This window comes from Aythya ferina (assembly GCF_964211825.1).
Source record: "Aythya ferina genome assembly, chromosome: 18".
In the NCBI taxonomy this organism is placed as follows: Eukaryota; Metazoa; Chordata; class Aves; order Anseriformes; family Anatidae; genus Aythya; species Aythya ferina.
In genome coordinates, this window is record NC_140317.1 from 6,249,348 (window position 1) to 6,272,274 (window position 22,927).

The 22,927-nt window shown below is 36.8% G+C and overlaps 1 protein-coding gene across 3 annotated transcripts in view; it reads left to right on the forward strand.

The window, feature by feature from the left end:
* The window catches only part of TBCD (tubulin folding cofactor D), a 125,628-nt gene that overhangs the window by 55,597 nt on the left and 47,104 nt on the right, over positions 1 to 22,927 (forward strand). For all 3 annotated transcript variants that reach the window (XM_084492634.1, XM_084492635.1, XM_084492633.1), the window contains 6 exons: positions 8,327 to 8,384; positions 13,192 to 13,221; positions 16,662 to 16,747; positions 20,580 to 20,660; positions 21,396 to 21,469; positions 22,046 to 22,163. In XM_084492634.1, the coding sequence (XP_084348760.1) occupies positions 8,327 to 8,384; positions 13,192 to 13,221; positions 16,662 to 16,747; positions 20,580 to 20,660; positions 21,396 to 21,469; positions 22,046 to 22,163 (447 nt within the window). The remainder of the gene's footprint in view (positions 1 to 8,326; positions 8,385 to 13,191; positions 13,222 to 16,661; positions 16,748 to 20,579; positions 20,661 to 21,395; positions 21,470 to 22,045; positions 22,164 to 22,927) is intronic.

Consider the following 22,927-nt stretch of genomic DNA (forward strand, 5'->3'; position numbering starts at 1 on the left):
TAGTTGAAAGGGGAAATATGCAAGTACTTCTTTTTTAGCCTGTTCTTTCTGTTTCAAGACTCTCAGAAGTCAGACTTTCAGAAGGTACCTCAGTCAACATCTGTCATACTGTAACAATGGACTAGAACTTGGTGCCGGTTCCCCCAACACTAAGGATATTTCTGCAGCTAGAAACTGGTTTTACCTTTTCCTTGTTTCCTTCTTTCTTCTCTTGCTTTTCCTCCTCTTTTTGCTTGTCTTGTGGGATTCTCTCTTCAGTAGGTAGTCTTTTTGTTGGCAGCATATTTGCTGACATTTCAAGGTGTCTTTAATGGGTGATTTGCACTGTAAACACAGAGGTAGCTTCTCACAGTTTCTTGGCAGACTTCTAGTGTGCTCTCATATCAGCAACTCAGGCATCTTTGTCTCCACTGGCAGATTTTTAATCAGTAGTCATTTAGTATTACTTTCAAATATATATAGGAACTATATATTTATAGGTCCCAGAAACCTAGTCCTAGTTCTAGTGCTGCCTTGCTTCCAGACTGCTGGCAGAACTATTCCAATCACACCCAAACAGCCTTGTTTGGAAATGCAGCACTGCTACTTAGCTCAGCAGATGCCCAAAGAAAATCACAGAATCACAGAATTTCTAGGTTGGAAGAGACATCAAGATCATCGAGTCCAACCTCTGACCTAACACTAACAGTCCTCCACTAAACCATATCCCTAAGCTCTACATCTAAACATCTTTTAAAGACTTCCAGGGATGGTGACTCCACCACTTCCCTGGGCAGCCTGTTCCAGTGTCTAACAACCCTTTCGGTAAAGAAGTTCTTCCTAACATCTAACCTAAAGCTTCCCTGGCACAACTTAAGCCCATTCCCCCTCGTCCTGTCACCAGGCACATGGGAGAGAACAGACCAACCCCCACCTCGCTACAGCCTCCTTTAAGGTACCTGTAGAGAGCAATAAGGTCGCCCCTGAGCCTTCTCTTCTCCAGGCTGAACAAGCCCAGCTCCCTCAGCCGCTCCTCGTAGGACTTCTTCTCCAGACCCCTCACCAGCTTCGTTGCCCTTCTCTGGACTCCCTCAAGCAACTCAAATGTCTTGTTCCTTCTTCTTTAAGGCAGTTTTGAAAGTTCCTTGGGACAGTCTGTAGACCCTACATATCCATTTTTATTCCTTGAGCCTAGTGTGCCTTCCCCTTGCTGGTCTTTGCTGTTTTTCATCCTTGTATCCTCACTTTCCTATGCTGGCCCTTTCACGCAGGGTCACAGGGCAGTGTCTCCTACCTGTGTGGTACTTGCTCCTGGCATTTTTTGAGGCCTTGGTAAAATCTTTCTGTCTAAGAATCTGCTGTCACATTTCTTGAGGCTGAATGCTGTTTTTCTTCCTTCTTTTTTAATGCTATATTTTCTACAAAGTAAGCAGGTGAAAAAATGCTAAGGTTCTTAGCGTTGTGTCTCTGGTAAAGCATTTTCATGCTATTTTTGTCATGTTTCATCCACAACAGTCTAGAGACTCAAGGAGAGGAGTCTTGTAACACCAAGCTGTTCTGGAATGTGAGGCCATCTACAGCTGCTGGATGATTTTCAGAAAGAGAATTGGGACTCTAGGAAATGCCTGATTCAGTTATAAGCATGATAGAAGTAGTGAGTGATGCTTGCCCTAGTAAGTTATTAAGGAAATATTTTATTTTCAATGGTCATGTTTAAATAGTCTTCCAGTTGATTTTATTGTAAAATATTAATAGAAAAGTACCTAAAGATATGTTTGCACAGTGAAACAGTGATTGTATTTTGGGTTGTGTTTCTTTTTTTATTCTAGCTGGCTTTTTTTTTTTTTTAATCTAACCAGCACAAACGATGGTAGCAATGAAGACATAGTGACAGGATGAGTAGAATGTTACCAAATACTTCTAAGAGGGTGTTAAGGGCTATGCAAAGTTACTTATTGCTATCTTTAAACCAGCAGGAATACATTTATATTCAGGCTGCAAGCAAAACATCAGGAAGAGTGTGGCAATCCAATAGTAAGGTCTTGTTCAAAGCTAGTGTTTTTTGTAGATTTGGTCAGCAGCCCTGTGGAAGTAAATCCTCTGTTTCCATCCTCTTAGTTGAACAACTTGAAGGTTTGTTTAAAGGTCTGGCAAGCTTGTTCCAAGAGAAGCTTTAAAGCCAAAGTGCAAATTTAGAAACATTCAGTTTATCAGCATTCTGTTCTGTTCTTCCATTTTTCAGATTTTTCTTCCATTCATAATGCTTAGAGCAATATATTTCTTTTACTTCTTTTACCCTACCACAATGCAAATCAATGTTATTCTCCATATGTAGGTGCAAGCTGACCATTTTGATTTTACATGATTTGTCATACTTTGTTTTACTGTTACAAAGCTTTTGCACAATTATGAAGAGCTCTGTGGTTCTGAAGATGCTCCTGTCTTTTAGCTTTCAGTGTGTTCTGGAAACATTTTTTTATTTTTATTTTTTATTTTTTGGGAGACATCAGGTGTAAATAATTGGTGTCTTCTACCAAAAGTAATACAAGTTACCACTGTGGCTTTGCCAGTTGCAACTTCACCTGTCTGGACTAAGTTGGTGGAGTGGAATGAAATGGAGGGTAGACAGCTGGGCCGGAACTGAAAATTTATTATTTTCAGTCATAAAGTGTTGTGATTTATACATGTTTAGTTCTATAACAAAGCTGCACAATACTTTAGCCAGTATTAGTGCTATAGTAAGGCTCTACTTAAAAATCTTTGTCGTTATGTTGGCTGTACCTTTTCTTAACACAATCAGCTCTTGAAGGTAGAATTGCCACTGCAAAGAGAAACAGTAGAAAAAAAATATTCAAATAGGGTATGACACACAGTTTCACCTATTGTGTCAGCAAGCCAATAATTACATACAGCTCTTTTTTTTAAATCTAGCCTTAGGTGTGTCACTGTTTTACTTAAAGAAGAGTCATACTTCTAGCCACAAGCAAATTGTTGCTACCCTTAAAAAAAATGCAGAACTCAGCATCTTGAAACGAAGTACATGATATCCCTTGTGAGCTGAATTACACAGCAAAAATATCTGCCTATATGAGAATACAAACTATTAGCTTCTTAGAGAAAAATAATATATTATTTACCTGCAAAGAAAGCTACTACCTCGTTAAAAAGATGTAATAAGTGATCGAGATCCTGAACTGTTTGCGTTGTCATGGTGCTAGAAATTGTGAATGGTTTATCCTTCACAGTCTTTAGCAGTGCTGTTGAACTGGCTGGAGATAATGCTGAGCTTGGAGTGTGAGTAGCTGGTTGCCTGGTAAGAATGCTCAGAGTCAAGAGACAAGGTGGGCATCGTAGTAGAGCAAGTGCACTGAAAAACTGGTGGTAACTAGATGGTGTTGAGTGGGTAAAATGGTTAAACAGTGACCACTCTTCTTACCGTTCTTATTAAGAAAAAAAATTGACAGAGGATGCTTATTGGAAATACTTGCCTGAGAATTTTAATTTTTATGTATCTGTTGGTATTTTTCCCTATCCATATTTCAACAAGATACGCTTAGTAACATTTGTTTATTTTTTTAGAAGTCCAGTTAAACTGGTTTCTAAAACCTTGCATGATGTATTCAAGCTTCAAGACCACAAAAAGAAGATTCTTGGCAAAGTAGATGAAACTTCACTTTTAATGCAGGATCAGCTTACTACATTTTGAAATACTTGCACATACTGAAGTTGCTATTCAGGCATATCTTTCTAAAAGCACTGCTTGACTGAGATTTTTTTCCTCTCCCAGTCTGCACATGCATGCACTCTTTTTAAGCTTACCTATGAGGAAAGTTAAATATAATTTAATAACTTGGAAATGCAGGTAATTTGATTCCTGCCCCCTTGGGTGTGGAAATTATTGTCTGTAAAGTGGCAGGTGCACACTAAGAAGCAGAGCTGTTTTGTTTAAAAACTAAACAAAAACTGAAGAGGAAAATATACTTTTGCTCTATTATACAATTAGAAATTAAATTGTTGCTGCCTATCATAATTATATGAAACTATTGCATGGTCAGAATATAGTTTTATTTATCATTTGATGGTTTAGTTAGGTAATCAATAAATAGATCATTATTTAGAGGGATCTGAATACGTGCCTACAGTGTAGGAGTACAGGCAGCTTTGCCTTCCCTGCGGTGGTGTGTTGTTTTTGAAGAGGGAAAAAAAAGGAAGGTGTGGCTATGGATAAATGATGTAGCTTGCCCCAGGGCAAGATTGTCCTGCAGAATTGGGGAAATCTGAAGCATTGCTTTGAGCTACATCTTGTACCATGATGAAATATTAAGAATAGCTTTTTCTTTCATGTATGTGAATATTGCCTTCAGAGGAGAGCCTACTCTGCGCCTACTGCATCTTGCACTTGTGTAAACTTATTTCCTCAAGGGGCATCATATGGCTTTTTTAATTTTTTTTAATAGCAGCATTTTAATTTGCAACTCCCGAGTGTTTTCTTTATTGCTCTCTTCTATATGTGTCTTTATTTTACTTCCAATGTTTTACTCCAAAACTTTGGGATTGAAGTAACACGCTGAAGATGCTGACGTTTATGTGTGTAACAACAACATGCTAAAAAGACTGCGTAACTCTGGATTCAGCAGTGGGGAGTTTGAGTGGCCAGCAGAAAGTAGTTGGGTTAGAAGGGACTGCAAGTGTGCAGTGCAAAAGTGTGACTGGTCAGTGTGTTTATCATTTTCTTCTATTTTCTCCTTGCCTATCTAAACAGAAGAAATTAAACCTGAGACTGGTCTGAAGGGCTTTTTCCCCTACTAATGCTGGCTGAAGCAGCCACTTTTGCATGCTTCATCTCTGTTGCTCCTGTAATTGAGGAAAACACAGCCAAAAGTGATAAAGTGAATGGGGAGCTTCTCTGATTAAAAATAAATAAATGTATAGTTGAGCCTAGGTCTGTTTTCATCATCCAGTTCACCAGGTAGCCACAACTGGGGTACTGATACAACTAAAAGGGTATGAGAAGGCTGTTTGCAACAGACTCAGCAGACTCCTCTCTGATGCTGGTCTCTCCTCCTCTTTTTAACTTGCTGTGATTGTTCAAAACCATTTCGCTTGTGATGATTGTTAAGCCATTCCTCCCCTAATGCTATTAGTAAGGAAGAGTGTTTTCTGTGATGTTACAAGTCAGACTTTTCCCTTTTTTGAGTTCAGGAAGGGAATTCTGTTTTTGTGCCAAATTGGCAAGAGGCTTGAGAGTTTATTTTTTCTCTTCCCACAGCTTCAGGGTGGTATGTTTGAATTAATAGCAGTAAACTCTCAGAGGTTAGCAATAGTATAAGCTGCTTGTGAGTATAGTGTACCTGTCACAGGTGATAGAGGAAATTCAGACTTACTTGGTGGTTCACCCAGTACATATAAGCAGAGGGAAACCTGATATTTCTGTGTGCTGATGCCCATCACCTGGCTGGCCTCTGCTCTCTGATTATTTCTGGCTTGTTGGGGGAAGGAAGTGAAATCAGCGTCAGGCTAAAGAAGTGAGCTGGTAACCTGCTCTGAGTCCTGTTAACTTTCCCTGAAGCCAGTTAAGTGAGTACATGGGGTAAATGGAAGGGAGCAGGAAAAAAGCAAGAATGATCAGTAGACTCATAGAATTGCAGCTTGCTTTTTAAAATCTGCTTGTGTGCTTATTGTACCCTTAGTAGCTTGTCGTGCTTACAGGCTAAATATACCTCAAGGAACTACAAAAGGTGTTTCATAGAGACTGCGAGATGCAAAACCACTCTTTGCTCTACCTGTTAGTAGTCAGGTGTGGTATATTTCAGACAAGTCAAGACATGATTCTTCAACTAGCTTAAAAAATATCCCACTTTGTTTGACATAAACAGTTTCTTTATGTTAGGAAATCCTGGTGGAGTATCACATAAACTCCCACGACAAAGCAGACAGGTGAAGACACCTTTAACATGTTTCATCTTAGGCATGTTGCTTTCCTTGCTAATCCATGTGTTGCAGCAGACTGTGCCTGCATTTTAAAATATGAATTAACTTGAAAAAATTATTCATGTAGTTCAATAAGTTTAAAATACTTTTACTGAAAGGATTAACATAAAACAATGACTACAGTATGATTTATGAATATAATCAGGCTGGGTGGTAATGACAAAATTCCTGTTTTTTTTTTTTTTTTTTTTTTTTTTTTGTGTGTGTGTGCTTGTTTTCTTAAACATGTTATTCAGTCAGCACACTGAATAGCTCAGGTGGCATCGCATAGATAGTATGTTGTTTTGCTGGTTTTACCTATACAAGTTTTTCTTGAGGTAACAGAATAAGAAAAAATAAAAAGTACTGTTTAATTATAAGCAGAAACATCAGTCAGAAACTCATGTTGTATATAACAATCTGAAACTGTTTTTCATCATATTTAATAAACCAGATTTTAAGTGTAAATATGAAATGTAAGGAGCAGTATTTATTCTCGAGTGACAAACTTTTAACGTTTGAAATTTGGAAAGACTTACATAGTTTTTAAAATTAGCATATTAATATTTAACATGTAAGTGCTTTCACTCAGCCCGAAGTGTCCCTTTTCACTACCACTGGAGACAAAACAATGACCTGGAAGAATTTCAATCTGTCCCAGTAAAGCTCTTCTGAAATACTCTGCAACACTTAACATCAGGCTACCTTTGACATAGTACAGGCAGCACTCTGCTTGCTGAGTGCAAGCAGATGAGTTGAGCAGATGATTCCTGGCTTGATGAGTTTTCTGGTTTTGTTTACTCAGAATAGAACAATATTGAACTTCTGCATAACAGACAAAATCATATTTTATCATATAGTCCATATAATTGGAAACGTCCAGCAGAAATTTGCTTCTTTTTGCTTTCCAGGATCATTTCTAGGCAGTTCCTTAGTTTTGAGTGTTCTATAATTAAAGTGAAATCCTTCCGAAATGTTCCTATAAAAAGATTTGTAAGTTTCTCTGTATGCCAGAGAAGCAGATTAAGGTATGAAGATAATGTTTGACCCAGCACTCTTTCTACAATTAGCCATGTAAGCTTCTTCCCAATGGAATGCCTCATAAACATTTGCTCTTCCAGTTGCTATCACATGGATGACCTCCTTTTGTCTTGTAATCGCTTGATGCCTTTCTGGCAGGGAGAGGAATTGTTCATGCAAGTAGCAATAAGAAAGGATTGACTGTCTTTAGAACAATTTTTACACCTCTGTAGTAAAATGTTGCATTTATTGTGTTTTATTTTCTATTTCATTCCTTCTTTCTGTCTCTTGTTTCCCTTAATGGAGGTAATCACTGCTGCCTCTGTAAATTCAGTTTATGCATTTCAGTGAATTTTAAGAACATAGTTCCTGCCCAGTAAGGAAACTGATAGCCATTACCCAGGGAAGTTTGATATTATCAGTGTAATTAATATCTTTATGCTAAAGCAAACCTACATTGGAATTACTTTTCAGCCAGTATTTATTTCCTGTTTTGCCTGGAGTCAATAAATAATGTAATGAAGAGTTTCAGAGTTTGAAAGGAATAATTTTCTGCTTAAGTGATTCTCCTGAAGTGATATTTATTTGTCACTGAAGTTAATTGAATGCTGGAGGTGGATTTCTAAAGCTGTAGACTTCATGTCCTGGGATATATTCTCTCTGTTGTGTTCTGTGGCAGGTTTTTAAATGTGGTTCTGTTGCAGTAAAAAGAATTGAACTGTGGAGGTTTGTCAGATTTCATTCACAAAGTAGTATCTTTGTATAATCATACCTGTATATCTACAGATAACCTTTTCAAAAACTTCTTTGCAATTTATCCTAAAGTGTCACTTTTTAAACAGAATTTGCATACTGTTTACTGATTTTTTGTTACTTAAATCATGTGATCATGCTTGTACAGATAGCTGAAAGCTTCCGTTGCTTAACTTTTAGTTTTACTTAAGCCTTACCTAAGACTTACTGTGTATTTGGCTATTGAGAAACTGTATTTCCAAGTTTTAATTTAAAGTTGCACTGTCTTGCATTTGAGATGTTAGATATGTCCAAGTTTGTACTCGTGCTATATTTAAAATATAAAACCTTCCTATGTAGTTAAATGTATTTGTATATTCCTTAAACTGTTTTGCTATAGTAGGATGGCAGTTGTCTGTTTATGCCGTGGAAATGTCCACAAACTACAGAAACAAGGAAGTACATGGTTGTTTCAACACAAATTTCAATTTAGAATTATATTTAAAAAAAACAAGCTAGTTAGAGAATATTGTGAATGTTTTGCTTGGAATCCTAAATAATGAAATGATATTGCATGTTTCTTCTTGTATTTTTGGTAGTTATAATCAATATTTTATTTCCTCAGTGCGTTGGTTATTGCTGCAGTATTTGATCGTGATGTTAATTGCAGAAGAGCTGCTTCTGTAAGTTACCACATCCTAGCCTGTGTTTATTTTTTGGTTTTGTTTTTTAATTTCATAATTTGTAGCACGTTCATCTGAGACTACAGTTATAAGCAATATATGTGTGTGCAGTGAGCAGACAAGTGTTTTTTTAAATCCTTCGAATTATGATGTGAATTTAGATTCTAAATTATATAATCCACAGTTTCATATCTTGATTTATGGACACAATTTACAATACAGTCTGCTGTATTTTTGTCATGTTGGATAACATAAAGTATTTAAGAAAGAGTTACTTGGTGTTTTCTAGTCCTAGTGTGACAAAAGGTTTAGTAATATACAGACTCTGTATCTTAAGAAAGTCACCAAGGTGGTATGTTTTATGAGGTTATACTTCTCTAAGTGTTCATCCCCTGTTGCTGCATCTATAAAGATGCAGCAAGCTGCAAAATTCTAGAATAATCTTTCTCCTTCAAACTAACCTTCAAAATGTTTTCAGTTATTTTACAGAACTCTTTTGTAGGACAGGGAATTTTGTTAAAGAAAGTGATACACCTCTTAAGCAGATATCATTATCTGGTTAATAGGACTGAAACCAAAGTGAGATCACTGTGTAGAAAATACTTGTGCTGTTGAAAACTGAAAAATTGCATAATTCTTCTCAAGAGAAAGGGATTATTGGAAGATAGGTTATAGTTGAAAGGATGAAAGAAGTAACATCTCATCTTTGAAGCTGTAAGTCAATGTTGTATGTATTGCATTAGCTTTCTAAAGAAAAAAAAGTAAAAAGAAAAATTGTCTGTATAGCAGATTTAAAAAAAAAAAAAACACAAAAACACAAAAAACACAAATCGAAAGAAAGAACCTTGTAACTGTACTAGTAGCTGCTCCTATGAAACAAACACAGGGGCAAACAATGCTGGTCAAAGGCACAGGTGTCCATATTCCTAAAAAACAAACTTCCCTATGAATTCCTTTCTAAAAAAAAAAAAAAAAAATCAGGGATACCCGGACAGCATCCTTATTTTTTCTAGCCACACCCCTGCTTGAGAGTTTAAGTTGTTGAATGAAGGAGCAGCACAGTTGCTAGGGAAATGAGTCAGTTCTTGTGTAATCATATCAGGAATCATCTTGTCTAAATAGGTTAAAACCAAAGCATGGAAGCTAAGATGCTGTAGGTCACTGAGAACTGATACATGTATATCCTTTGCATAATGTACAACTGAAGAGTAACAGTAGCGCTACTTCCCCCCAGGCTTCAACTCCTAAATTATAGAAACTGTAGAATTTAACATTCCTGGCTAATTTAAGTCACTTTATTCAAATAAAATCCTCAGAGAAAAACAAAGGTAGCTTTGCCTTCCCTAAGAACCGTGCAAGCTATAAAGGAATGTAGAATAATAGAGTCACGGAATAACCTGAGTTGGAAGGGGCCCACAAGGACCATCGAGTCCTCCTCCTGGCTCCACACAGGACCACCCAGAAACCAACCCCTACATCTGCGAGCGTTGTCCAAACACTACTTGAATTCTGTCAGGCTTGGTGCTGTGGCCACTGCCCTGGGGAGCCTGTCCCAGTGCCCGACCACCTCTGGGTGCAGAACCTTTCCCTAACCGCCAGCCCGACCCTTCCCATGTCCCAGCTCCGTGCCGTTCCCTCGGGTCCTGGCGCTGTCCCCAGAGAGCAGAGCTTAGCACCTGCCCCCCCGCTCCCCTCGTGAGGGAGCTGCAGGCCGCCATGAGGCTTCCCCTCGGCCTGCTCTGCTCTGGGCTGAACAAACCAAGGGACCTCAGCCGCTCCTCACACATCGTCCACTCTATACCCTTCACCATCTTCGTAGCCCTCGTTTAAATGCTCTCTAATTAGTTTTATGTCCTTTTATTGTAATGCCCAAAACTACACACAAGACTCAAGGTGAGGCCGCAGCAGCACAGAGCAGTGTAACAGAGTAGATGGTAAAAAGTAAATTACTGTATTTGCTCTATAGGAATTGTAGGAGTCAGTGGGTAATGTGTATAAAGAAGATACTTTTAACATGATTCCCACTGCAGGAGTACTGCTTACTTTTAGTTGCAGTAGTCTTCATTATGATTCTGTGCTTAAACATAAACTGATAGTTTGACCATGAAATATGGTGCTAAACCATATACAAATGCTATAAGCTTAATGAAGATTGTGTGTGTATTTCAAGTGAGTACAACATACTACAGACATTTTGTCACTTTCTTGTTGTAGTTTAAGCCAGGATATCAAGCATTCTGTAATTTGATTATCTCCAGTCAATAAGTGTTTTGTTTTTTTTTTTTTTTTTTTTTTTCTCCCCGTTAGTACATTATAATTTAGAGCTGGACAAAGTTTGGGAGTTTGGGATTGTTTTGATGGATAGTTATGCAAGTATTAAAATCTCTTTACTCATTTTAGAAAGTCAGGCAAAGAAATACTTTGTTTGCCAGGCATTACTACAATTTTGAAGAAAAATACCTGGGAGTCCTAATTATTCCCAATCATTACTACAGTTAAATGCATGTTTAAATAAACAACATGTTTTACTAGATTTTCCATCTATTACAATATGTGATGTATTATAATGCGGAGCACCAATAAAACACAATAGCATATAGAGATATTTTGAACCCCGAGGTTAGGGAGAATAAAACAAGACTGTTCTTTTGAAGCTCTAAACGCATTCTGAGCTGACTTTTGCAACTCTTTCATGAATAATCATTATAAAGAATGATCACATGAATAAGAGACCTTGGATAGGGCTGTATTCTGTTCTGACATGTTAAAGAGAGGGTTTTCTTTACACATGGTTGGTTGATACTTTTTAAAATCATGACTTATACAATGTTTTAGTACTTCTTCAATTTTTGTGGGAACGAACTGAAAACTTTTTTCAAGGGCTACTAAATTGAAATTGATATTAGCATTGCCTTATAAATATTTATCTGGTTTCATAAGCAGTGGTAAAAGTTGTATTTTTTTAATAGATAAACTATGCAATTAGATGTAAGCCAACATCTAAATTAGATGTTTAAAATAAATCAGATGATGTGAACTATTTCTACCATGCTGCTGGACTTGTATCTTCTCCACCTTCATGATCGCCTTTCTAAATGAGTTAGAAAATGAAATGGTGATTTAGCACTGGAATTTTAAAATTCCTGTACTAAGTAAAAAACTCAGTGAAATCTATATGAACTGTAGCTGTTTTCCTTCTATGTCATATATAGGCCCTTATAGATCTTTTTACAATGATTTTGCCACAGTATATTTTAGACCTGGGCCTACAGATATATTGCAAGTAGAAGAAAACTTGAGACAAGAATTACATTCTTTGGATAGTAAAGTTTCTGATCTTAACAACAGAAAAAAAAAATAAATCTTTTTACATTTTATATCAGTAATGCACGTTTGAGCAGTATGTTTTTAAAAGAAAGTACAATGATGATGAAGTCTAGGACATTGCTGCAGCTCGCGGTCCTGTTCTGGAAGGCTGCTTTACATGTTGCCCAAGGGTGTATCTACGCTTCAGTTGCTGCGGAGGATAGTCTCTACCTGAGGTAATCCTAAACCAGCTACCTTGGGGGCAGTGCTGGCAGCATGGCTATGACACCACACCGCACAAACTAAGGTGGGCTCCTAAACCTGCCTGCAAGGTGGATAAGCAGCTGAGTTGGCCTGTGTTGGTATTCCTGCGATGGATGCACTGCGAGCAGGAGCTGAGCTAGCCTGGGCAAGTCTACAGGAACTGCAGTCATTATCCTAAGCAGACGTAACCTCAGAAGTACAGTGGGAGACTGGCTTCATTAGGCCTTGCTTCACCTGTGTTCTGTGTGCTTGCTCCATATGTAGAATACGATACCTTGGTGAGCTTAACCTTTTGTTTTTACAGGTGGATTACCACATGCATTGTATTTATGTAGGAAATATAGAAACTCTTGTCTGTTGAAGTTCTTATAACATTTTCAGTAGAGATTGGGACTTCAACGTACCCCTGTATATTAAATATCAGTTGTCAGGTGGTAAATGCTATCCCTTCCTGGAGATTTGTGTTCACTGATGGAGTGACATTACAAAAGAGAAGTGTCCAGATAATGATGGACACTAGTCTCTGAAAAGAGTTAAAATTTAGAGAAGTTTTTATTTGTACTTATGATTATAATTTCTTTTGAGAAAAAATAAGTGAAGACTTTTTGAGAGAAATTTCAGGGCCTAGTAAGGAGTATGGAGTAGATTTTATTCTATATACAGTACAGGTAGAGAGATTAACTTTATGGTCATATTGCAGTTTGGAAGATTTTTAGTTTCTTTAATTGAAAACACGAGAAACATACGTGAACTTTGCCTTCAGATTTTGTACCTTTACGGTTTCAATGTGGTTTCAAATTGTATGTTTCAAATACTTGTTCTTGATATTTGTCTGAAGTTTGCACTGAACAAAAATCAGACTTGGCCTACTATAAGCCAGTGATGTTGCAGTAGTCAGGCAAAAGCAAACTGTCTCAATTTCTGTTGTCTCCAAGTATTGACTTTCAACTCTAGTGCAAAGCCTTGTGTCAGTACTCAAAAGCACTCTTCTGGGTGTGACTAGTTTAATAAACTTGCATTCTTAAACTGCTGTCATGCAACATACAGCTTTAAGAACACTAGAGCACAGAGATGCAGAAACAAAAAAGCCCTGTGGGCTTGTTCTATTAACAAAGCTTACTTTATTTAAAAAAGAAAAGCCATGGGTCATTTATATTGTTGTGTGTTTTGAATTCATCTGGTGTTTATCAAAAAGCAAACCTGACTCGTTTTGGTATGTTTGTTCTCTGTTCTTCAGGCTGCCTTCCAGGAGAATGTTGGGAGACAGGTACGGTAACTTTCCTGAATCTTCATTCATGAGTGTGCTCTGGAGATGAGTGTAAATGTGTAGTACCTCAAATTAAAATTAGACGCTGTGGCTTCAGAGAAGATGAGTAGGAGAATGTTACAAAATATGTATTTTCACTACCAGAATGCAGGTTCTCGCGCAATATTTTCCTGAGATGTGAGTTTTATTTTAGTATTCTGGTTTTGGAAGAAGATGGGCTATCTGGTAATTGTAAGTCATTTGGAGAAGCAAAATTCGCAGCTATTCTACACCTTCCAAGCTGCAATGCTCTTAAAGCAGGAAAAGCACAAGTTTGGGTTATTCTTTAGTCCTACTGGCATTCCAGTTTTAAACAAGTGGAAGAGCTGAAGTGTGCTGCACAATCTTTGCTGTGGTTTGGTGATAAGACAATGAGCTAGGCTTAAGATTCTTAAACCCAGTATTTGGGTTGTGCTTGCTGTATCGTAATGCTACCATCTAGAAGCTCCTGAGAAATCCATTAATTTTAAAGGAATCTAAGTTTTTTGAAAAAAGTATTGTGGTAGATTCCTATGTAATTTAGCAACATTTACGTTGTTAAAAAGCTCAAAGAACTTTGATTTGCAACCTTGCTGGAGAAGCAAATAGGATAAGAACTTCAATTTTAAAGTTTACTCATTTCTCCTCAGGAATTAATAAAGCTGAAAATACAACTTATAGCATGGAAAATAATTCAGCTAGTGTATTCTTCTGACAAAGCAAGGCATGTAGAGTTAAGAGCATGATTCAAGCAAATTTTGATTTCAGTAAGACGTTCTTTAAGGCATCTTTGTTAAAATGTGATGTTTAGCTTTTCCCAGCTATCATTCCTCAAGATCTCTGTTACGAGCCAGGATATTATTCCTTTAAAGCTATGGTTATTAAGCAATGTGTCCTGAAGTAGTGTGTGAATTTCTAGACAGAATGAGGTTAATAGCAGAGAAAGGATGCGAGAAGACCGGGAGGAAGAGGGTAGGTATTTTTGATGACCTGACACAACTAGGTCCGTGATAAGTAGAAGCCAGCCTGATTCTTCCCTGGGTCTATAGTTACTGCTCAAAGAGGTTAGTCATCACAAAACTACTTATCCTGATTCCACTTCATAAGGCACTGAATAGAGTAAACACCTTACTCTGCCTTCAGTTCCAGAAGAGACAGGGCTCTTGGGTGCTGTAGGCTTATAAATGCTTTCATGTAGGAAAAGTTCTGTGGAGCTTTTTATTGCTTGGTCAGAGGTAGTTTACAACCAGAAATTAACAATACTGCTTTGACACAATTCATGTTTTTTGATGCTGATTGAAAACACAATTTCAGCATCCATGTTGGACTGCTAAGGAGAAGTTAGTAGTAAGACAATTAAGTTATGGCATGAAGAGCAGAATCGGTCTCCCAGCTAGTTCCTGTAGAAGTTCAGAAGTTTTTATTTGCTGAACTATTCCCTACTGCCTAGGAAAATGATTACTTAATCCGTGGATACACCCTCTAAAGTCCTTTACCTGGATGTAAGGTGTTGAAAGAGTCACCCTTTCTCTGAATTGGAAGGAGCTGAAACATACTCTCCATCTGAAGTAACAATGGTGATATGAAATACGTGGAGAAAAAAATTGACCTTGCTTATTTCCTTATTCCTGCCTGCTTCACCTTTGCAATGCAACATGACCTAAATCTGAGAACTTGCTTTTATGGCCTCAGAAGAACAACCCTTGTAAATTACTTTTCATGTAAGTGAAAACACTGAAAAAATTGCAGAATATATATAAAGCATAAATAATGGCAAAAACCCATTCTTCTAATAAGATGAACTTTTGTATTGGAGAAGTAAGTTTCAAGTATTTTGATGGAATGGAAGTCATGACCTCTGAAGCCATGACCTCTGTACTCTTGAACTTGGTTTTAGGAATTTTCCTGTCTCACTGACACATGCACTGTGGCACTCTGACCTCCGATGAGACAGCATGAAGCTGGCATGCTTACAGTCCAGTTATAAAGAGCACGGTCCAAGTACAAGCTAGAATTGAAATTGCTTAGCTGTGATTTTTCCTTATGTACAATATCATATATTCTTACATATTTTACATTTCACATTTTACATTTCTTACATATTTCATTGTATGTCACCTTGTTTAGCTACAAATGAAATAGTGGTTACGTATTTCTTGTGCATTTTTTTTCCAAATTGGTGTTTCATGAGGCTTTTTGAGAGTGCATTTGTTTCATCTTTGAGTTATTAGGGCTTGCAGGTAGTCTCTTGTATGAGCTGTACATATTCTGTATGCTCTTCTTGGCTCAGTCAGATTGCAGGCCTTGGTTTTCGGACAGTTGGCAGTATGCTACCGAGAACAAGACCTCTGCAGCAGCTGACACCTTCCTACTGCTTGTGCTGTGTGCTTCTTTAATGATTCAGGCATAGATGTAAAGATATTTTTTACTATTTTTTCATGGCTGTATCCTAATGTGGAAGGGATGAGTGAACTGTATACAAATAAAACTATATCATATCCAGAACCTGTACTTCCACATAGCCTTATTGCTTAAATATCATATGATTGTCCCTTCTGTAAGTAAGCATAGTGTCTTTCAGTTGGCTCTTTTCCATTTATACTTAATTATGGCTTGTGGTGGCTATGCTGCCTCCTCCATTCCAAAACACAGCCAGGCTGCGTAGTACTATATTAAGTCAGTTATAGCTGATCAAAATTCTGAATGTCTGACATTTTATTATATTATTGATGTTTTAAAAGACAAATCTTAGATGGTGATTACATATTTAGGATGATAATTAATTTTCTGAAACCATGATTTTTTGAGCATTGATGTCAGAAGCATCATACTTCTTAAGGATTTAACGTGGCAGGCTTTGCTAGGAGCCAGTGCTCTTTTTAAAAACAAACAATTCTTTAGTTCATTAACAAATAAATCATAAAATACATGTATAAGTAGCAACATAAAAGTATATGAGCTCCCATTTATTCTACATGTGATGCATATTTTTGTGCCCAATTCCTAATTTTACATTTCAGAAAACTTGCAACAGAAGCTCATTCCTTTGCATAATCCAAAAAACACGTTTACATTTATTTAAACTTTCTAGAGATTTTTTTTTTGTGCATGCATAATGCAATCAACAAATAATATACATGGCTATGACTTGAAGGTGTTAAAATAGCTATTGCATAGTTTATTACCTGCTGCTGTTTACTTTGTTTATCATTGACTCACAAGTGAAGCTAGACATTTTGCTGCTTCTGTATAATATCCTTTATCTCTTTAGTGCAAGTGATTTTACTATAAATTAGAAATTAAATTGTATTTTTTAGTGGTTGTACAGTAGTAGGGGATTATTTTCAATACATTGTCTATTCAGAAAATACATTTTTAAATATTATTTTCTGTTTTTTTCCTCTTATCTACAATGTTTGTAGGGCACTTTTCCGCATGGCATAGACATTTTAACTGCAGCTGATTATTTTGCTGTTGGTAACAGAGTTAACTGTTATCTGACTATCAGGTAAGTTATTTTTTTATGCTTTCCTAAACATAAGGGACCTCTTTTATTTAATGAAGTATTTGTTTGATTGTTTGACCTTACAGTAAACATAAACAATAATCATAAACAATAAAATACAATAAACATAATAAATACAAACAATATTATGTTTATTGTTGTTTTTCTAATACATGAAAACTTGTTTTTCCTCCTTTCTATATCAAACTGCTAATTACATATAAAACATGGTGAAAGTGAGACTGTGATGTTCCTCCAACTTGTCTACGTGATCTGTTACTTTATAGATGCTCTGAAACTGGAGGAAGCAGCCAAGAGATGTTATTTGTGGGTGTCACAAAACTGTCTAGCTGGTTGAGCTTAGATAAGATTAGGGACTTCTGAAGAGCTGGAGCAAATGGAGAGGCTGTTATGATGGCAGTTAGACTCAGATATGGGTTGTTGAATTTGTAGACCCTTAATTTGAGTGCTTATATTTTTCATAGAATGCTCAGTGAAACTCTAACCACAGTATGCAGCAATTCTGAAAAACCAAACTGATCACTGCATTATGGATTCTGCACAGAATGTCATGGGAAATACCAGTACTGGTGTGGTGCTATTATAAATCAGTGGCTTTTCTTGGAATGCCATGCTGTGTGCTGGTCAGCTATCTGAAAGTACAATAAAGCTGAAGTAAGGGGAATTCAAAGGCAAGCTGTGCGCACAGAATGACTAAAATGAACAAAAGATTACACTTCCTCATGAAAAGATGAAAAAGGCTGAGGGCTGGGTTCTAACTTTAGTTGTATGTTGAAGACAGACGGTCTAGCCTAGTTGTCTGGCCTCTCTCTGTAGTCAGTGCAAAGAGACAGGCACTTACAGGAGGTGATTCAGACCATTTTAAGATACGTAAGATAAATTGCCCTATGGTGCATGGTGCTCTGAGAAGCCAGCAGGTTAGAAAGGTTTGAAGAGATTAGATTCTTGGGAAAGAGAAATAGCAAAGTAAAAAGGCTTATGCTTCTTTACCAGCTTCGTAACTTCCAAGGAACATTTTTTTAAAGATAATTTGCACTGAGTGCCTCTCTCTCTTCTTGAGTATTTTTCACTAATTTGGCCACCACCATATTGTCCCTTTTGTGCATAATCATTCCAGTCTGTGCATATCTTCACCTTTTACCTACTGTCTTTCCTCTGTGGTCCACACCCTCCTCCTACACTCTTCCCCTGAGCTCCCGCCTACTGAGCTGAGATGGGGAAATGCAGGCGCTTGGTATTCACTGCTGCCCTGGATTGGTAGACCATCAATGGAATTTTTGGAAGTCTGGTTTTCTATACTAGAAAAAAATTGAAGATACTCAAAATTGGCACACATGTTTTTTATTCTCTCTTTTTAGTTTGAAAGTTAATTATGTTCTCATTACTTCTTGAGAGCTGTGATAATTTTTCTCTTGGATGTTTCATTTATTACTCCTTTCATTGTGATTTATAGAGGTTTTGTTGGAGTGTTACTTACCTAAGTGAAAATGTTTGAAGGTTGTTTTTTTTCTTTACTTCTCGTGCCTTTCTTCAAGTTGTGTAACAGGAAGAATAAATTTGCAAATTATTTATAAATAATCTTATACAGTTAGTAGCATGATTCCCTGAAACCATGTTCAGTGTTATTAATCAAACTCTTCTTTGTAAATTATTTGTCATCTAATACATTATATTACTTGTTAAAATCTTCACCACTTTGCTTTTCGAGCAGGATGTAATTATTTGGGTCGATACTTAATTATTTCCTTATTTTTGTCTGAGTAACATCAAAGCAAAGTGTATAAGCATATATTTGACTGCACAGAAAACATGTATCATTATGATGTGGTAGGAAGAATGAACCTTTCTGATCGGTATGCCTTAAGGTGGTGTAATCGTTTATGTAGCTGGAAAAAGCTACTTGAGGTTCATATTGCAGATCTAGAATCTTTAGCTTTCTCTCTCCCACCCAGATAAATAAAATCCTGGTACACTGTTTACAGCATGTTGCTGCTATATGAAAGGAAACCGTGCAGGTGCAAAAGTCTGTGCTAGTGAATCTACTTTGAGCAGCAAAAGCTCAATGAATATGTGTCAGTTTCTACAGTTGAATATTTTTTTGGTTATTAAATGATTTATGATACTGCTTCTCTACAAGAATGTAGGTTTTTAGATACATGTACTACGTATGTGTATGTATGTAGTTGCTTATCCTTCCAAATCCAGATATTTTTATGCAAGGTTTGTATACTTGCTGTTCTTTGGAAACTTTTTGCTGAATGTTCTTTGGAAGATTCAGCGTAAATATGTTAATCCATTTCTGAGGATGAAAGTGGAGGAAGCCTATGTCCTATTTTAATATGAACTTGGGAGTAAAGAGACTGATTTCAGGAGTTCTGAGCTGTGTAAAAGTAGAGTTCAGAAAGAAACTTTCTTAATCTAAATAAAGAGCAACATTGTCAGGAAGGCTATAATTGTATAAAAGCCTATTTGTATAAAATACTCAGTTGGGTCAAAACTTGAAGGTTCTAGCTAAAGGCAGTTATCAACTAAAAGTGGAAGTGAGAGTGGACTACCAACACCGTCCAAAAGATCCAACTTTGAGCTGTGCAACTAAGTTCAGAGTAAAATGGCTTAAAAGAATGGTCAGTGCTAAAACTAAGATCCAAAAAGCTGTCATGAAGAGAAGAGTTCGGCTATGTCAGAGGGAATTTGCGTGTTCTCCCAGAACAGGGAAGGGAACAACAGAGCAATGAATTTTACCGTTTCTCTGCTGGCATCAACAATCCATCAACCCAGCTGGCAGCCTGCCTGTAATCCCCCTCCAGGGCTCGTAGCAGTAGCAGGTGGCACTTGTGTGTTGTGTTCAAATGACTGAGGTTGTGCTGTGGATTTAAGGGTTCTGATTCTTCTGATGAATTGTGTAAATATCAGTGTGTTAACATACAACAGCATTTAGTTTTTACTTATTTTTTTTCTAATTACACGCATGTATATTAATGGAACGCTGTTATGGTTGCAAGGTTAATCACTCAAAAGATATGAGAAGGTGATGTTAAGTTAATCCATGTGTCCTTAATTTTGTCCTTTCGTGCACGCCATTTTGACACAAACACATTCTACTGGTTGTTTAGCTTTCCCAGATTATTTAATGTACATCAGATGCACTTAAAAAACATTTCACTTGACTTCTGTTGAACTTAGCTTTCAATAGTTGATGCTTCCGAAGATTGGAAAGCAAATGTGTCTGTAAAGTCAGGTAATTATGCAGGCTGCCTAGCTAATTACTTCTGGTGTTCCCTCGCATCTTAGGTCTTGACTTTGCAGCATTAATATTTTTGTCATAATTGACTTTTTGTATGTTTATTTTTTAAAAGGATCAAGTCAAAACCATTATTCATTTTTGGAATATTGTCTCTGGGAACAGGAAACACATTTCTATAACATAATATTATTGTGCAGTGTGTATTACACATTAACACATTTCTGCAATCTAAAATTACTGCTATATGTGTGTACTTCCCCATTTTGTAGAATGTAGCAATGGGAACTGACTATTTTTTGCTTTTCATTGCTGTCAAGCTTTTTGTTTGTATCACAGTTTTTAAAGAGAATCTGAAAGACTTTTGCAAAAGTGATTTAAATTTTTGACAGTACTTGTAAAATATTTACTATTGTTTATTTCATTCAGCTGCATCTCATTAAGGAGAAGGCATGGTTAAGTAATTTTTTGCTTGCTTTAAAACCAGAGGATTTTAATCATTGGAGTAGCTTGTACTAAAATGCACACACCTGTTGATTCTCTATTCTATCATATAGATCTTTCTCTTTTCAGTGTGTATATTGCTGGTTTTCCTGAGTATACACAACCAATGATCGATCATTTAGTTAACATGAAGATTAACCACTGGGATAGGTAAGTTCATAAAGTCTAATTACATTAACATCCAGGAATTGGCTTTTCTGCATGTGATGCTTATGTTACTTAAAACAGAGTTTGTAACACTGTCTGACTGAAGGGAATGGGCAAGTAGTAGCTGACGTCATCCATGCCTTCTAGCATATTGTCACTTAAAATGTGCTTATGAATTTTGACCTCAATCTGTTAATAGATTAATAAAACACGTTTATATGGTATATAGTATATGTGAGTGGTAAACACCAGCACTATACAATTATCATAATTAAAGTAGATTTCATGCATGGAGATAGAGCTTAGTCATATTCAATGTTCATGAAGATTAAAACATGTACATATAACACAAATGAGATTATATCAGTGCTGATAATAGTTTGCATCACGAGAAATAATAATAGTTTACTGTAGTGTCCCTGCCAATGTATAGAATGAGCCCTCAGGTTCTACCATCCACACTTATGTTTTTCTTTGTCTCTTTCAGCAATAAGGTCTATTCATATAGCTAAAAGCTAGCTGTAGGCTGTCTCTTTGGCCCGTTGTTTTGTTTTGTTGGCTTTTTTTTAAGGGGGGAAGGTTAGGATGGACAGAGAATACCACATTTGTTAATGTTGCTAGGGTCTTTATTCTGATTGTGGGCAGGAGGCCCTACCTGACCTTGTTTTTTTTTTTAACACGTTACTTCTACTAAATTGCTAACAAGAAAACTCCAAAAATGCTTTTTTACATCTTCAGTGTTATTCGAGAACTTGCAACTAAGGCTCTGCATAACCTTACTCCACGGGCTCCTGAATACATGGCAAATGTGGGTAGGTAACTCATAACAGGTTCTGCATAGAATCTGTTTTGTCTTGTCCAGTCTGACATCTTCAGAAGAATTTCTTTCTGATCGTTGTGTGTGTAATCAAATGTTTCTTGAATGAATTCACAGTCCTTTGCTCGGCCCACTCAAGGTGCCAAGGATGTACTAGCTGCTTTCTATTATGCCTGAAAGACAGCAGCTGAAACCCAGATTACAGATCTTACCTAGACTCCCTAGGGAGGGTCAGAAAGGTGACAGTGGCATGGAAGTGGCAGTTTACGTTGAAGTAAAATTCCAAACCTCGTTTTCTCTACCACTCAGCCAACCCAATGCCAGTGTTTTTTATTTATGCCAAACAGGGAAGCTAGGTTGTATGCACAACATTTCTAGGTGTGGTTTAGCATGTGTTGTCAGAATTTACTTGTGTTTTTAAAACTTGTTTCTCACATAATGATGAGGATATATTGGCCTGACTTTCCAGAAATGGTTTTCCAATGTTATTTCTAGGCTGACATGCTTATATTTAGAACTGCAATCTGTCAGTATGCTCTGTTTAAAGAAATAATTATTTAATCTCTTTCAGTTTTGCCAAGACTGCTACCTTTATCAGTGGGCACAGATCTGCACACACGCCATGGGGCAATTCTTGCCTGTGCTGAGATCACCCATGCACTGTGTAAACTAGCCGAAGAGAATAATAGGTATAAATGCTAGATTATCTTGACTATAAATTTTCCTTTCATGTCTGATATAGTGAAAGCTTCCTCAGTATAATTATGGAAATCCCATCTTACTAAACTTCTCTTCCATTGAATTTTTGTATGGTTTTCAAGCCTTCACATTTTATTTGGTGATGTTACGTTTAAGTCTAAAATCATCTTGGAAAGTGAGATCATTTATTGCCTTACTTGGAGAATTCAAAGATAGTGTTTCAGTATAGATTAACCCATCCCTGCACTACCAGCCCTTCACCAGAAGTATTTTGTCTTCCTGGTGAGGGAACAGTCTTTCATCTTCAGCGTTAGAGAAGCAGCTTGTTGATTTGGATTGATTTAAATAGCACTGTTGAATGGAAAGGATGTGTATATACACACACACACGAATTATAGTTAAGAGATATACCCAGAATAATTGACAAAATTATTTGGCAGTGTCTTTGCCTTAGTGTTGTAAAGAAATGAGTTTACTTTCTTTCACATTAATCATTTATGAAAAATGTTTGGAAGTCATTATTGCAGAACTAGAATTTGGAATCTACATCAGTGGTAGAATGTTATACTAGCTTGACTTAAATAGGGATGAGCAGGTGTTTAAGATCAAGGCAGTGGATGATAAGACCCCAAAATACAAACTTTACTGAAAATAAATACGGTTCTGCAACAGTCACAGATATGTATTTCTTCGATGTGTGTGTGTGTATATATATATTATAATGGACTTTCTGGGTCCTTTTTCAAAAGTTGGA